The following is a 15,359-nucleotide window of genomic DNA, read 5'->3' on the forward strand; positions in this document are numbered from 1 at the left end:
TTTACAATCAAAGATTCCTCGAACTTCAATGATGCTTAGAAGTGTATTAGATCCATATAAATGGATTTCAGGGAGCTAGCTAGTGCAATTTAAGTAAATTACATCTTTGGTTATCTGTCTAAAATGTGGTTTTGAGAGTATACAAATCAAATTCCCCGACATTTTATGCAAAAAAACTCCAGATGAAAGAAATTCCCCAACATTAAGGAAAATGCACTTTAGTCCTCCTCGCGATTCAGATTATACGATAGCATGTCCACATGATGATGCCATTGAAGAGGAAGGTCGCCATTTACTGTTTTCCGGCTGCAACCCTACATTTTCTTGGCTGCAAGACTGACTCGTGCTGCAAACTCACCTATTGCTGTTTTACCATGCTTCTTTGTACTCCTAAGCACTGAAACCTGTACAACATGGTTTAATCAAAATGAAAAGGACACCAATGTACCATCGAAGATTCCTCTAAGTTCGCTGAGTGATGCTTGGAAGTACATGAGATACATATAAATGAAAGGTTCTCTTCATCAGATGAATTTTAGTTAGTCATAAGCATGGAATATGGCCCCTTTAGTAAACAAATTGTACCAATTCTTTAGAACGCATAAGTCTATCTGTCCTGTTGATCAGGCTCAAATGTTAGCTGCTAAACTTGATACTACTGCACTTTGACAAAGCAAAAGCTACCATGACTCCAGGAAGTGTTGAAACTAGACAGGGTATGTTCCATATCAACTTCTATTTGTTTTCTTCTCTTTTTTCTTTTTGAAATGGTAACATATTTGTTTTTTGTTTTTTTTTTTTGATGACCGAGAAATCCGTCTGGGGCCGATCCTTTGGACCAACCGCAGCCTTCGAAACTCGGTGGATAATGAACATATTTGTTTTCTTCTCTTTAGAAAGTAGCTTACCTTGAATCAATTACAAATCTTGACTTATAAAAGTAGAAATATGCTGTTCAAATATTTTTAATTATGTTGCCGAGAGTCTATTGGAAACAGCCTCTCTTCTATTCTCATAAGGTAGGGGTAAGGTCTGCGTACACACTACCCTCCCCAGACCCCACGGTGTGGGATAATACTGGGTATGTTGTTGTTGTGTACTACAGTTTTCTGTCCTAAACTTGGGTACAAATTTCTTAGTTGGTCTTTTACACATGCGTCTAACTTTTAGAGATGAACAAAGAAGAAGAAGAACGCCAAACTATATTTAGGGTAATCACACTCTTCTAAAACCATAATTAACTTATTTCTCTATAGTTGAACAAAGAAAAATAAGAAGAGGAACAAGAAGAGAGAACACAAAATGTTCAACTACTGATTCTTGACCATTAGTTTCAATAGTAAATAAGTACCACCAAATATAATACACAAAATATGAAAATATACCTTGGGCCTCTCCATTGAGCTGCCAAAATAACCTATTCCAAAAGAAGACGATGAATAAACAGCTGCAATCTCAACAGCATCCATCTTAGCCAAACCACCCGCAATCTATGGAAAATTAATAGCTAAGGGTATTGGAATGATAGGTTCCTAGATTTAACAAGGGTAGAACAGAAAAAAAAAAAGATAACAAAATCTTGAGAATGGTGTTACCATTCTAGGAGATTCTGCTTGAACTAGCAGGAAGCCAGCACTACTTTCAGTGCCACACTGACTATTCTCCTGAACAACAGAGTGTAAAACTTTTTTACAGGCAGAAGATGGCCCAGCTTGAGACCTGCGCAATAAATCAGATCGGATTTCAGGTTAATAATTCTTTAATGGTTTCTGGAAAAAACATAACTCAAACTTATTGCTGGATCGCTCTCAGTAGGGGAAATAGATAGAGAAAAACAGAAGTAGCAGTGTCAAACACACAGTGCTGACGAAACACAGCATTCCCGAGCAGCAAATCCTCTCATTAGGTGCTCTCCAGAACCACTGACACAACATCCAACTATAAAAGGAGCGCCGAAAGGTCCCTTTGAAGACGCCCAACAACCAGAACCATACATTGCCGCTAGACCCACACGTCCACCAACCTGTTATAAGCTCCAGGGAAGTAAGAACAGTAATCCAATGAATTTATCTGCCACAGAATTTCAGAGTAGGAACAAAATGGGCTACTGGCCTTGGACATACAAAAAAACTTGAATTAAATGAAAACTTTGGTAATAAAAACTGAAGAAAATAAGATCCAACAGTCAAAGAAGACGGAGATATTCCTGTTAGCTGTTCGAAAATATACTACAATGTTAAGACACTTTTGCAAGCATGGTGGTTGCTTAAAAAAATACTTCCCTAATAAGCCTTCCAAATCAGTTAATCAGAAACAAAGTAAAAAGTTAAGAAAAAAAAGGAACTTAGGAATTATAGAGGAGGGGAAAGTAGTAGGATGACAATCATTTCCAAGCATAAAAAAGGTAAAGCATGACGGGAATGAATTGTTCGATTTAAATCATAAGGAACATATTCAAAACCACCAAAACACTGAGCTACACAATGCTTTTCAACTATCCAACTAAATCCCATGGCTGGTGCGCGCCATCACCATCTGTTGCTATAGAGATACACCCCTTGAAGAGGAGAAAACATAGATAAACAGCAAAGGATCTTGAGGAACAAACGGCTGTTCCTGCACACACTACTCAAGTCCTATATGAATGTTTGGCCCTTGCTAAACAGTGCAAGTACTAGTTGTCCGTTTTAAATTATAAAAGAGTTCCCAGCAGCTCATATAAAAGCTACGGAGAGGCGGAATGAGATGGACAAGGAGAAAGAAAGAAGTTGCCCCGGATGTTGAAAATATTTATCTTGTTGAGACAAATACTTCGTGAGCAAATTTATCTATTACACGGGCCAATACAATTTTTAACCTAACCATTCTATTCCAGAAATATCATTGTATTCAATTACAACCTTTCAACTGCATAGTGACAGTATTCACACTTCTCCCTTTCACAAAAAGTAAAACAAATTCTGAACACTGTCCCCAGATGAAGAAACTACTACCGATACAGCAAGATGACAAGATCAATCATAAGATCCTACACCCCCTCCACCAAGCCACACAGACAGAGAGTTGACCACCTGATCAAAAGATGGTTTGGGATAAGAGCGTGAATTGCTCACATGTATAATTGAAAATGTTCGAGCATTTTCAGAATATCACCTTCAAAGCTATACCACCACTTGAGGACCCACAAGCTATATGTCCTTCTGTATCGACACAGATAACTCCAACTGTGTCAGAAATAAAGTCTTCGTCTAATGCACCAAGCATTGAGATCGGATTTCTCGCTCCATTTCCTCTTGATTGGTTATCCACTTCTGGAGTATCTGAAAGTTTTCAAGAAAATTAACAGTCATTGATTAGATATAAATGCTCAATCAAAAAGAGATGTCTTCTGGACAACTCATTCCATTTGACAACAACAATAACAACCCAGTAGAATCCCACTAATGGGGTCTGGGGAGGGTAGAGTGTACGCAGACCTTACCCCTACCCCAGAGGGATAGAACTCATTCCATTTGACAATTTCTTTTTTTGAAAATATGAACTTATACGATGATGTATTACCAAGAAGGGTGGAGGGGAAAAGGGAAGGTGAATAAATGAGGAAGGGACAAGGAAAGGAGATCAAAGAGAGAAACAAGAAAAAGAATACAAATATAAGAAGAGAAGATTGAGAGAGAGAGAGAGAGAGAAAGAGAGAAGGGAATTACAGAAAGAGACAGACGGAAAAAGGAGAGGGATTTTAATACTAAATTTTAATTATGCAAGTTTCTAATAAATTACCTTAGAACCTATCATCCTATTTATAAAATAGGGAGTTCTAAACAAGTTAGAACCCTATCTCTAGCTAAAAGATATGATTATTATTTGATAGATAAAACTTTAATTTTTATTTTTTTTGATAAAGTAAGTGATTTCAATAGATGGCACCAAGAAGATGCAAGAAGTACATGATTTGGCATTTGAGCTTACAAAAAATATTCCGGCTCCTATACTAGATACAACTTTATTTCTAACTAATAGATAAAAATAAAGATAGTACAATCTTTTCTAAGCTACATCATATTTTAAGGATAAAGTTCAAATGTTGTGTAGTTGTCTAGCACCCTAAAGCACAAGAAAAATGTAAATGATGCAATGGACAACCTCTGTCACAGCCTATAAAGTGTATATTGATGTAAGGCTTCTTAAACTAGAATATGCAACATTATGCATGCAAAGATTCTAAACATAAAAATTATTAAGATTTCCTTCCCCTTTTTTTGGGGGGTGGGGGTGGGGGGTACTAATGGTATCAATTATTAGTCTTCCTTGCAGTATGATAACCAATGATTGTAAAGAAATCAGAGAATATTGTAGCCTCATTTTGAAAATGTGTGACCACATTATCTAAAAGCTTAAATTGTTGCATAATTATGTATTTAACAGCTTATAAATTGAAAAGGGCATGGACAGTGGTGAAATACCTGATACTGTACCAGAATCCTTAGGGTGTGCCATCTTAGCGGCAGAAACGTCATTAACATCCTTGGCGTCATCAAGCATCCCTTTGTACCTTTCCCATTGGGTTCTGGCCCTCTCAGTCACAAGCCACTGTCTCCACAAAACAAGCTACATTATTCCACATTCCATATTTAGAGCAAATTTAACTTTTCTGAACAGAAGAGTGTACACAAGGACCTATCCAGATAGTTTAAAATGGACAGAGACCACCCTTCTAACTAAATATAGACCTCCAATGCTGTTAAATAACCATCATTGATGCCCTTAGTTCAGAGAAACATCAGCAAACAATATGTCTATACCAGTTTTTGCCTCGCAATACATCTATCTCTAGGCCTAGGGGAAAAAAGGGTGGTTGTTGCAACTATGGAAACTTAACCAGGAAGAAGGGGAAGGCTCAGCAAATTATGCGAACAAACAAAAGTTGGGAAGGAAGAAGAGACAAATTATTAGGTGTTGACATGGGAATGAGGCACAATATATGGCGCTAGTAGATGCAAGCAAAAGGTCAACACTCAAAAGACACACACAAGAAGCTACACAGAAGCAGCAAAAGTTCTGCAAACTACCCGAAATGAAATCCGAAACAAACTGCCAGCATTTTCACGATTTTGATTCAATTTCAGCGTTCTCCAGGTTTCATATCAGACAAAAATGTCCATGTCATTTTCCAAATTAGCGGGAAGTAGCACGAATTCAATTAACTACAAGCTTAGAAATAGTGTTTATGAATGGTTTCAGTGCAAATAAAAACCTATCATGAAACAAGCAAATACTACCTCTTCAGCCTCTGACACAGTTGATGGAGAAACAATGCCTCTGGACATTGCCCATGTACGAGCACCTTCACCAACCAAAAACCTGAATAAGAAAGGTAATTTTTGAGGGGTGGAGGATGAGGTGGGGAGGGAGAAAAGCTACATCAGAAAATGACAGTAGGACGAAAAAACAGTTAAAGTAAAATGCAAAAAGATCAATCAAAAAATAAAAGCTTCACTCAATTTGTTTGGCACCATTTGACTGGACACAGAGTTTAAGAAATCATGTCACACTTTTCCAAGAGCCCACAACAAATTATGTCACTTCCAAGAGCATCTCACTAAAGGGTAAAATGAGAATGTACATATTCAAAGAGGTGCCAATCTTTCTGGGACGGAACTGTGCGCAATAGAAAAAGATACTCTCTCCGGTCCCATTTTATGTGGCGCATTTTTCCTTTTAGTCTTTAACTCTTAATGACATGACCTGTTGAAACCCACTTGATAAAAAATTCACATTTTTATTAGGATAGAAATAATAAAGGACATGTGAAACTCTCACCTCCTCACATTTACTTGTTGGCTTTAAGAACAATTTTGGTACTTTGCATATATTTAGCTTGTGTATATGTTCTTCTTTGTTCGTTAAACTTCGTTTCTAGACAAATCTCGTCACATAGGATGTGATAGACGGAGAAAGTTAATTGATCTTCTTTTAAATTACTGTTAGAGAAAAAAAACATATCTATATATCACCAGTAATCATACATTGGAGATATTCGTCCCAGAAGTGGCGAACCAGACATCTGTTCCTTGACCAACAAAGCTGCAATCTGAATGGAATTTCTCACACCTGGTAACATTAACTTCACAGAAGATAAAGCAAGAGTAAACCAAAACAGAAGCAACAATTAACTAGGGGTATGAATACGAAAGGAGAAAATAACAAGTAAACCCCAAAAAGAAGTAGTGAATGGATGATTTGTTCGAGCAAAAAGTGCATGCATCTGCTCTAAGAATACCTGGCACTGCACCTACAGCACCAAATGTGCCAGAATCACCATCCATGATGCTGGCATCACACTCAACATGACCATCTTCAGTCAAATTTGAACCTCGACCAGCGTTTGTGTTAGGATCATCCTGCAAAGAATATAACAACGGCATCATGTTTTCAGTAAACATTGAAGTTACAAGTATTCTTTTGTTCCCTCCATTAAACGTCAAAATTATACCAATCCTTGAAAGGCTAAAACATTCCAAAGCGAAGCGAGGCGGGCACATGGTCGCTTCTGTGCTGTGAAGCGTAACAGGTGATATGAAGCGTGAGCTTCTGCCAAAAAAGCGAGAAGCGACAGTAGCGAGCGCTTCACTATATTAAGTGGCTGCCAACGTTAATTAAATAAAAAAAAACTGTCTTTTTTCAAAACATCATCTAGCAGCAGAGAAAAACAGCGACTAGGGTTCCATTTTCAGCACTTTTCAAGTTCAATTTCATTAAGTTCAAGCCCGGGTATGTGATTTCTCCTCCTCCTCCTCCTTCTTCTTCTTTTTTTTCTTTCACTGTTTCAGCCTCAAAATAGCAGCGAAATGCTGCCAATTTTTTTTCTTCTTCCTTCTTCTTCTTCTTCTTCTTCTTCTTCTTCTTCTTCTTCTTCTATTTTCACTGTTTCAGTCTTAAATTGCAGCGAAATGCTGCCCAATTTTTTTCTTACTTACTGCCTTCTTTTTTGTTTCAGTTCTTCTTAGTTCTTACTGCCTTTTTTTTCTTTCAATATTTATTTTAATATTTTTTTTAAAAATTACGCTTCACTTCAAAAAAGCGAGCGCTTCGCTTCTCGCTTCTCGCTTTAAGCGAAAAGGAGCTTGTCGCTTTTTCTCGCTTCACGCTCTTTACAACACTGCTCCAGGAAATCTCAAGTGACAAGTGAGTTACGCTGACTTTATAATCAACGTCCAGACACTTTAACTCAGGTATATGGCACGCAAAAACACTACCTTTTTGCATTCTGCTGATCATCTTTTGAACGAATTTTTTTTTTTCTTTTTCTGAAAAATCAAAACTCCACGACTTTACAAAAAAATTCGACATAATTTGAACACAGTGGAGTCATCTCACGTAAGGATACTAACTTTTTGCATTCTACTGATCATCTTTTGAATGATAACTTATCCTTCTACCCTAAAACACCAAACCTTTTTCGAAGATTTCAAAATTTATGGAGGAATTGCCCCCACCAAGTTTTCAAGAAGATAACATTTGGGTTATCAAAAAATATATACTCAAATTTCATCAATCTACCTACATATTTTTTTTATGAAGTCAATCTACCTACATCTTAAACCCAAACCAGTTGCATTCTACTATAAGAATCTTCTATATCTATTCCGCTCTATGCCAAACCATTCCATTCAGAATTTAAATTCAATGCATTGATAGAGCAAAAAATATTTATACAATTAGGTCATTTATTCCGTAATTACAGGTAGTTCTCTTAATAAGCACAACTGTTAATCTGTTAGACTGGTAACTTACCTGCTATCACAGAATAAAATTCATTGCTAGTGTAACAAAAAAATCACGTATATAACTTAAATCCATTCATTAAGCATTTAAAAGACATGCGTACCTCTAAGACTTGAATCGCGGCCGATACAGCGTCTATACATCCACCTGGACCCTGAATAGCAAAAAACCAATTGAATTTTCATGAAATACTAATTTTCTGGCGAAGGTTTGTTGTTCTTGGGGTGGGGGAAGAAGAGGAACCTTTCGGAGAACAGAATCAGCGGCGAGGCAGGCCCGTTTCATGGCGGAACGAAGAGCTTTCTCATTCGACGGCGCGTGATATCCGGCGCCGACGTGTACGGCCACGAAGAATGTTGAAGTCTCGTCAGCAACTTCGGCAGCCATTTCCCCTCTACTTCCGCTATATACAGAAGAAGAAAGGGAAAAAGAACTAACCATAAGTCGCACAAAAAACCGCTATTTATAAGTCTTTTTCTAATGCAATTTCTTTTCTGCTATTTATGATCTCTTGCCGGTTGCCCCTTTTTAGTTACACATAATTAATATTTGTCAATTTCTTTGATAAATATAGAAATTTACTAATGTATATGTGTGTAATTAAAAGTGCTTATTAGTTGATTTTTTTAAGCTTTTAGTAAATATGTGATATGCTACATTGCTCACTATTATGTGTAGGAGAAATTTCTCTTATTCTTTTTCTAAAGTCATTCTCTATCGAAGAACTATAAATGAAGAGCAAAATTTTAAAAAAAAAAATTATATGAAACGAATAAGTACACCACCAAGAATCGATAAAGGAAAAAAAAAATAAGGTATGCGAAACATAAATTGCATTCAGTAAATATAATTTAGGCCAAATAGGTGTACAACCCCTTAAACTTGGCTCCAGTTTCTATTTTGACACCTTAACTAAGCCCATTACCTATTGAACACTTCAACCCAAATCAATGTATGCCTATTAAACACAAAAACTGACATGGCAAGAGAGTTGTATTTTACCCCCCTCTTACGCGCGTGAATTTAATGGGTTTGAGATCATGTTTTTTTTAAAAAAAAATCAAAATTGACTTTTTTTTCTAAAGGCCACCCATAACCACTTGATCCCCGACGAATAACGAAAGCAGAAGAAGAACGACAATAAATTTTATCCGGAATTAATGGAGATCGCCGGAAAAGTCAGAATTCCGGCCAGGTCTAAAGAGGCTACAAGCAACAGTAATATGTTATCAAGGTTTTAACATTTACACATCAACCACGAAATCAGTAATAGACAGAACACGAATGAATCTCCGATACCACAACGATGGAAGACCAGAAATGGTGATAAATGTCGCCGATTTTAATGGTAGCCCCCGAAATATTAAATGTCCGATTACTTCTTTCAGTTCTGCTCTTTTATCAGTTAAAACAACAACGAAACAGAATAATAGAGATGAAGGAGGAAAGGAAATGAGCAATGGCCGGTGGTTGCTAGAATCGTCGGATTCTTTTTTGTTTCTTCCCTTTTTTTCTCAACTTGGATTTTTTCTTCTCCAGTTAGCTAAAAGAAGGGATTTTCAACCCAAAAAAGAAAGAAAAAAATTGACATAAATTTCTCCCTTCCCCAAATCTGAAAATCCAAAAACGGTATATGTGTTTTTTCCTTTTGGCAGATGAAAACGGTAGTTTTCTGGTGGTTGAAGAGCCAAGGAGATTGGGGAAGGCAGAGGTGGGTTTCTATGAAAGGGGCTGGTGGGATTCCATAGAATGAAAAAAGAAAGGGGGTGGTTGGGAAGAAGGTGACGGTGGGAGGGGGTGTTTAAAATAAATCTTTTTTTGTTTTCAAAACTTCTTTTTGACTATTTGGACCCAAATGCCACGTGTCTCCCTCTTATTTGTCATTTTGCTAAGTCATTCATGTGTGAATTACATGCACCTTATTGTTTTTACTGGTTATGAGTAAAGTGTTCAATATATCACTTTATATAATATTAAAGTGTTCAATAGGAAAAACGCTAAGTTAAAGTATCAAAATGGAAACTGGAGCCAAGTTTAAGAGGTCGTACACCTATTTGGCCTATAATTTATAGATTGCATTTGCGACTCATGAACTGCATTTTGTCAAATTTGACTTATGAATCAAATAAGACTTATAAATCACACTTATCAATACTTCCTATAAATCGAATTCGGCATATGGAATCTATGGCATGTATAATAATGACTAGCCTCTATTCTTTCTGTTATGATTTATCTAAGTCGCATTCTACAAATGCTTACATATTTATGGTATTCTCTTAAAAACAATATACCACTAGAATTATTGAACCAAAAGTGCACATTTTAGGGGAAATTTCAGAAAACTGCATTGCCAAAAGAAACTATGTCCGCACGTGAATTTAATTTGGAAAAGAAAATTTGAAACACTCTGTTTTAGACTAGTGTTGAAATTGGAGAAAAAATATAAAATAGGGAAAGAGGATCTCGATCTCCATCGAGATTATTTCTTACTCTAGTTAGGTGAGAAACATGTGATAGCCTTGCTGTTCTAGAGGGTACAATATTTTGCACTCGTAAAGATTTTACAGACTTGTGTTTGAAATATAACACTATTGTTGCACTCTTTTCATCGTTAATTGTGATCTAACATTTGATGTTTACTAGCTTAGAATTTTATTTTTCTGTAAACTGCAGAAGCTATCATACTCCCTGTTAATTTCGTGACGAACGAGATAGCATGTGTATGTTAATTTCGAATTTGCATTCTTAGAAATGCAATAAAGTCTAAATATTGGCTAAAATACTCCCTGTACTTGTACCAAATGCTTACTCTCCATAATTATATTAAAAATATATTTGCAAATGATAATAACTTTAAGAATGAAATGTACATTTAGATAATGCAGATTTTGATGAGTAAACTCAATTACAAGCATCTTCCAAATACTGGCATACAACCGCATAGAGGAAAATTGCGGCATGCTCAAGAACTTCCGTTATCCTTGCCAAGGAAAAGAATAGAACACTGCTCTACGGTATCCTCCGGGCTAGTAACTGAAGTAAGCAACAGAAAAGTAAAAAATATATTTAAAGAAGAACCGCAATAAATTTGTAATGTGGTTCTTAGGAATAATCCAAATATGACAAGAATGAATTGAAGAATTATGCTGACCTGTGTGACCAACAGTTCTTTCGGATTCAAAAATTTCGTAGTCATTTCCTCCCTGTTCAGTTATAAAGAAAGACACTCACTCTCAACCAAACTATCCAGAGATTCTAGGACCATGTAACTACTAAAGAAAAGAGCTTCAAGTATATAAGGACATAGTACCTTGTATGTCTTGTCCCCGAAGAAGTGAATTTCGTTAAATTCATCGAGGTATCTCAAGCAATATGTCTTATCCCAGCCTTGAGGGAAAACCTAACACAAGCAAAATTTTCCAAGTTATCCCTTGAGAAGCTACTGTTATGAACTAAAAGACTACTTAGCGCAAGCAAAGACTTGAGCTGCTCACATCAAAACTGATTTGGCCTCCAATAGAAAAGGTGAGATTAAGGTGTGCAAATTTTTGGCGGAGCACTGTTACCATTGTTTCACGTATCTTTTGAACCTGGATATATTTTGTTAAGCCATTACTTTAAGAACAATCAAAAAGGAAGAAGCACATCTTAGTAAAATAGCTGCAATCACGATTTGCAGTACCGCAGGAAGCGATTATACTTTTTCTTTTTCTGTGATAAACTAGAATAAGTGTTTATACCTTGTCATACTTTTCAAACTCATCCCTTTCTTCCTGACTACAATTCCTCCCAATGGGTGATACATTTAGCATGCCACTTCGAAACTCGATGAATGTTCCTCTGCAAAAGAGACAGCGACTAAGATTTTTGCCAGAAACAAGCTCACTAAATCTTTCATTATGCTCACCTCTTTATTGGAATATCCAAGTCAGCAATGTAGTGGAGTGTAAAGTTAATAAATTCCTGCACATCATTTTCAGTTCATCAACACATCTTGGTCTTCCACATATGCTATCATTAGTTTAGGCAGGTAAGACTGTAAAATTCCCTCCCGACTTTACACAATAACGTACATTGACCTCTTTAATACTTGGTTCTTATGGAGAAATCATTAAGCGGAAGAAGCAATCACTTACTTTGAGCTTCTCATCGCCAAGAAATGACTTCAAGCTCTGCATAAAGGGGTTCACATCACTTTAAGAAGAAATCGCTTCACAAATGAGCAATTAAAAGAAAGAATATAGCAATGTGTTCCAAAATGGGAACATAGGGACATATCTTGAAGTCATTCCTCAACTCTTGATATTATTATCTACGTAAATGGCAGTTGGTAGACAAAGTTTTCATTTCTATGAAGAAACATACAAACTGGAACTAACAGTTCAGGACTAAACTATAACTTGGGTGAAAAGTTGCAAACTGGGCTTGAGTGACAAATTGCAACTACATTTTATTCTCATGTTAAAAAGTTTCAATAACAAGCTTATGTTTGGACACAAAAGGATTTGGTTAAAATTTGAGGCCAAATACTCCCAAGAGCAAATGAAATCTCAGTTTAAGTATCGAACAAAGGCAAAACATGACATGATATACATAACCTGCATAGGTATCAGTGTCCCCTTCCTCATTAAAGCTTCTATGGTGCAGGCGTAGAGAAAAAGAAGTCATAGTATCCAAAGATATCTTTCGACTTTAACCAAAACCACAATCGAAAGCAAAATTATAAGTTTAAATCCAAATCTTTCCCATTACCTGTGTTCCAATAAGCTTCCCATCCTTATGTGCTACAAGGCCATTTTCAGAGAAACAATAATCATAATCTTTTGTAACTGCATACAAAATGTATAAGAGAAGTCAATACACAGAAGAAGTAGGTAACTACCACATCAATCCAAGAGCCGTATTTTCCAATATTTGTTATCCAAGATAATCATGAGAAGAAGTTAAAAGGCACAATAAACACCCATTTTCCTGTTGTCATTTTCCTAGATTAATTGGACATATAGCTTAAGGGTACAGCGTCGAATATATGCATATTTACCATAGAAGTGGGTACAAAAATGAGTTTAATGGATACTCTTTCTAAATATTTGAGATTTTTACTAGGTTGAAAGTGGAATGCATTTTAAGAAGTATAAAACTAAAAACTGCATAAAGTATTGACAGGAACAGATGACATCTAAATGAAAATGGACAGCATATTGGGATGACATAAATGGGAGGGAGAAGTCTTTTAGGATGGAACGAGTAAGCAAAAGAGACTTGGGCAATGGGGAAGGAAAGAAGCTGGAGAGCGCAGGGGCTTTATGATTAATGGCACACCTAAAATGCTTAACGTCAACAACTAAGGTTTCACAAAGAGTGTATTTCTTTCTTTATTCTCTTCTTCTTCTTTTTTTTCCAATTTGAAGGTCCATGTATATTAAACTTTCAGGTGACCTTCATGAGAGTCCTCAAAGACACCCTCAAAGAGACAGGCACATTCTTTTCAGTGGCTAGCCATTTGATTTATTTTGACTGTTTGAATCATGTAAGATACACAGAGTGCCAACAGTTCCAAGTGTGTCAAAGATGGATTGCTTTCCTTGTATTTAGGCTCAAATTTTCCTCTGGAGAAAGAAAGATACTATACAACCAGAGGATGAGGTGATCACATCATGACTGTTTCTCCTTTCTTTTCTGGTCATTTGGGGGATGAAGGGGTAGCAACTTACTACATATGACATATCTACACTTCCATGGGATAGTTCTCATGTGAACACACAAGGACCTCAAAGGACGGAACCAAATTTAGGAGGATAAAACAATTTCATCAGCTTAGATGGAGCCATAACAAAAAGGGTACCTAGTAAAACAAAATCTCCAAATCTAAATTCGTTCAATGTTCTTCCATTAGCCTTTAGGCTGATGCAACCATGGTTCTACTCTTGCACTAATGCTAGGAGGAACTTTAGGTTCAGAGCTACACACATGAGCTCTAGTTGAACTGATGCAGCACATCAACTACAATCCTATCCACAAATTTTCAGGTCATCAACCGTGAATCATTAACTATAAATCTCTCACTGAAATCTGGCTAAACTAACCTGTCTTTCCAAGCTGTTCTGATATCTTGACAAGGTCTGAACCTCCAACAACTCCAACAGTGACAACCTGTAAAGACAAACTGGAAGGATTTTTTTAAAATAACAACTACAAAGAATAAGACTTCTCCACAAGGAGGAAAATAAGGAATATATTACAAAGATCATCTACCTTTCTGAGTTCCCGCATGAACTCCAACATTTCTGGAGTAACTACCTGAAAGTGTGAGGGAAATTCGAAAGAAGAAAATTCAAAATCTTTAAAGGGATGATAAACTTGACTAGGAAGTAAATTGGTTTAAAAAGAAAGAAAAAGAAGGAGCACATCTGAAACATCATGAGAGGGGGACATCTGAAACACTAATGAATTCTAGACAATATTTGTACATGCAAGCAAGAAATCTCATCTCCAATCACGATAAGCAAACATTAGAACATAGTTTAAGTTACAAAACAACAACAACTACTACTACTACTACACTATTACTTGGGGTCAGTTATATGAATCCTCCACATCCATTCTACTCTATAGGATGGAATCAGTTATATGGATCCTCCATATCCATCTTACTCTATTCAGTATCATCTCATACAGTTTTACTTGCAAATGAACAATTTAAGAGAAAACTACAAAGAGCCAATGATACCTTGCGAGGTGCTGTAAGAGTTCCATCCACATCAAACAAAGCAATTAAGCCAGCCTTCCTTACAGCCATTTAGTCTACAACTCTCACTGCATCCAAAGATCTCACTTTTCTACTTCATTTTCCAAATAAAAAAACACAAGGAAAACGAAAAGATCTAAAGATGAATGAAACAATACAAACCATGCGGTAAGAGATATGTATATCACAGTTGGCAAATGCAAAATCGCAATGTATAATGAATCAATCTTTTTGGCTTACCTTAGAAAATTCAGCACTCGATCTCTTTCGCTCTCTCTATCCTCACCGGAAAATTGAAATCCGGTAAGAAAACGGAGTGGCTCCGGCGAGGATTTTATAGCGCTTAGGCGGCAACGGTGACTGACAACTTGGGAAGTTGAGCGGAAGCAGAAAGTAGTTTATAGGTGAGCTGAATAGTCACTGGTTGTTGTGCTATTTGCAAATAAATGAATAGATTAAGGTTTAAGGGTAAATAACAAAATATAAGGATAATGGGTAAATAAAAAATGTAGTGTGCAAAATACAAACATTGGCTAATAAAATTCTTGTTTACTTTGATATTATACATAACTCCATGCATATTTTTGTTTGTCATCTTATTTAGTAGGTAATTAAAAGAGATTATTTACAATAAATGTGGATTAGTAAATAATTCAAAAGGGTCGATATTGTGACAATAATTTTACCCTAGAATACAAACCTCACGTTGCCATTTATTAAGTACATAATTGAACTAAGGGTGGAGCTAGCATGCGAAATACGTGTTCGACCGAACTCTTGGTTCAAATATTGTATTTGTTTTAAAAAATTTATTAATATGTAC

The 15,359-nt window shown here is 36.2% G+C and overlaps 2 protein-coding genes across 6 annotated transcripts; both read right to left on the reverse strand.

The window, feature by feature from the left end:
* Positions 1-8,259, reverse strand: LOC138891364 (putative threonine aspartase). Of its 3 annotated transcripts, none has more exons than XM_070182646.1 (11): positions 8,029-8,259; positions 7,889-7,939; positions 6,281-6,401; positions 6,027-6,111; positions 5,280-5,361; positions 4,464-4,608; positions 3,154-3,320; positions 1,860-2,023; positions 1,596-1,719; positions 1,386-1,417; positions 1-404 (listed from the first exon to the last, which is right to left on the reverse strand). In XM_070182646.1, the coding sequence occupies exons 1-11, from the start codon at positions 8,224-8,226 to the stop codon at positions 359-361; spliced, it is 1,215 nt and encodes a 404-aa protein (XP_070038747.1). In that variant the 5' UTR covers positions 8,227-8,259; the 3' UTR covers positions 1-358. The 3 variants fall into 3 exon arrangements, with proteins under 3 accessions (XP_070038747.1, XP_070038744.1, XP_070038746.1); XM_070182643.1 differs by having other exon boundaries at positions 1,386-1,490; positions 8,029-8,255; XM_070182645.1 differs by having other exon boundaries at positions 1,386-1,490; positions 4,464-4,590; positions 8,029-8,251.
* A 2,321-nt stretch (positions 8,260-10,580) lies between these two features.
* Positions 10,581-14,993, reverse strand: LOC138896937 (phosphomannomutase-like). 3 transcript variants are annotated; one of them, XM_070182628.1, is made up of 12 exons: positions 14,777-14,993; positions 14,519-14,604; positions 14,044-14,088; positions 13,875-13,941; positions 12,541-12,617; positions 11,925-11,960; positions 11,696-11,751; positions 11,529-11,628; positions 11,283-11,378; positions 11,099-11,188; positions 10,940-10,991; positions 10,581-10,821 (listed from the first exon to the last, which is right to left on the reverse strand). In XM_070182628.1, exons 2-12 carry the CDS (start codon positions 14,585-14,587, stop codon positions 10,751-10,753), a joined length of 759 nt encoding a protein of 252 aa, XP_070038729.1. In that variant the 5' UTR covers positions 14,588-14,604; positions 14,777-14,993; the 3' UTR covers positions 10,581-10,750. The 3 variants fall into 3 exon arrangements, with proteins under 3 accessions (XP_070038729.1, XP_070038731.1, XP_070038735.1); XM_070182630.1 differs by having other exon boundaries at positions 14,519-14,630; positions 14,777-14,918; XM_070182634.1 differs by having other exon boundaries at positions 14,519-14,627; positions 14,777-14,897.
* Between the last annotated feature and the right edge of the window lie 366 nt (positions 14,994-15,359).

The sequence above is a fragment of the Nicotiana tomentosiformis genome, chromosome 1 (genome assembly GCF_000390325.3).
Source record: "Nicotiana tomentosiformis chromosome 1, ASM39032v3, whole genome shotgun sequence".
Taxonomy (NCBI): Eukaryota; Viridiplantae; Streptophyta; class Magnoliopsida; order Solanales; family Solanaceae; genus Nicotiana; species Nicotiana tomentosiformis.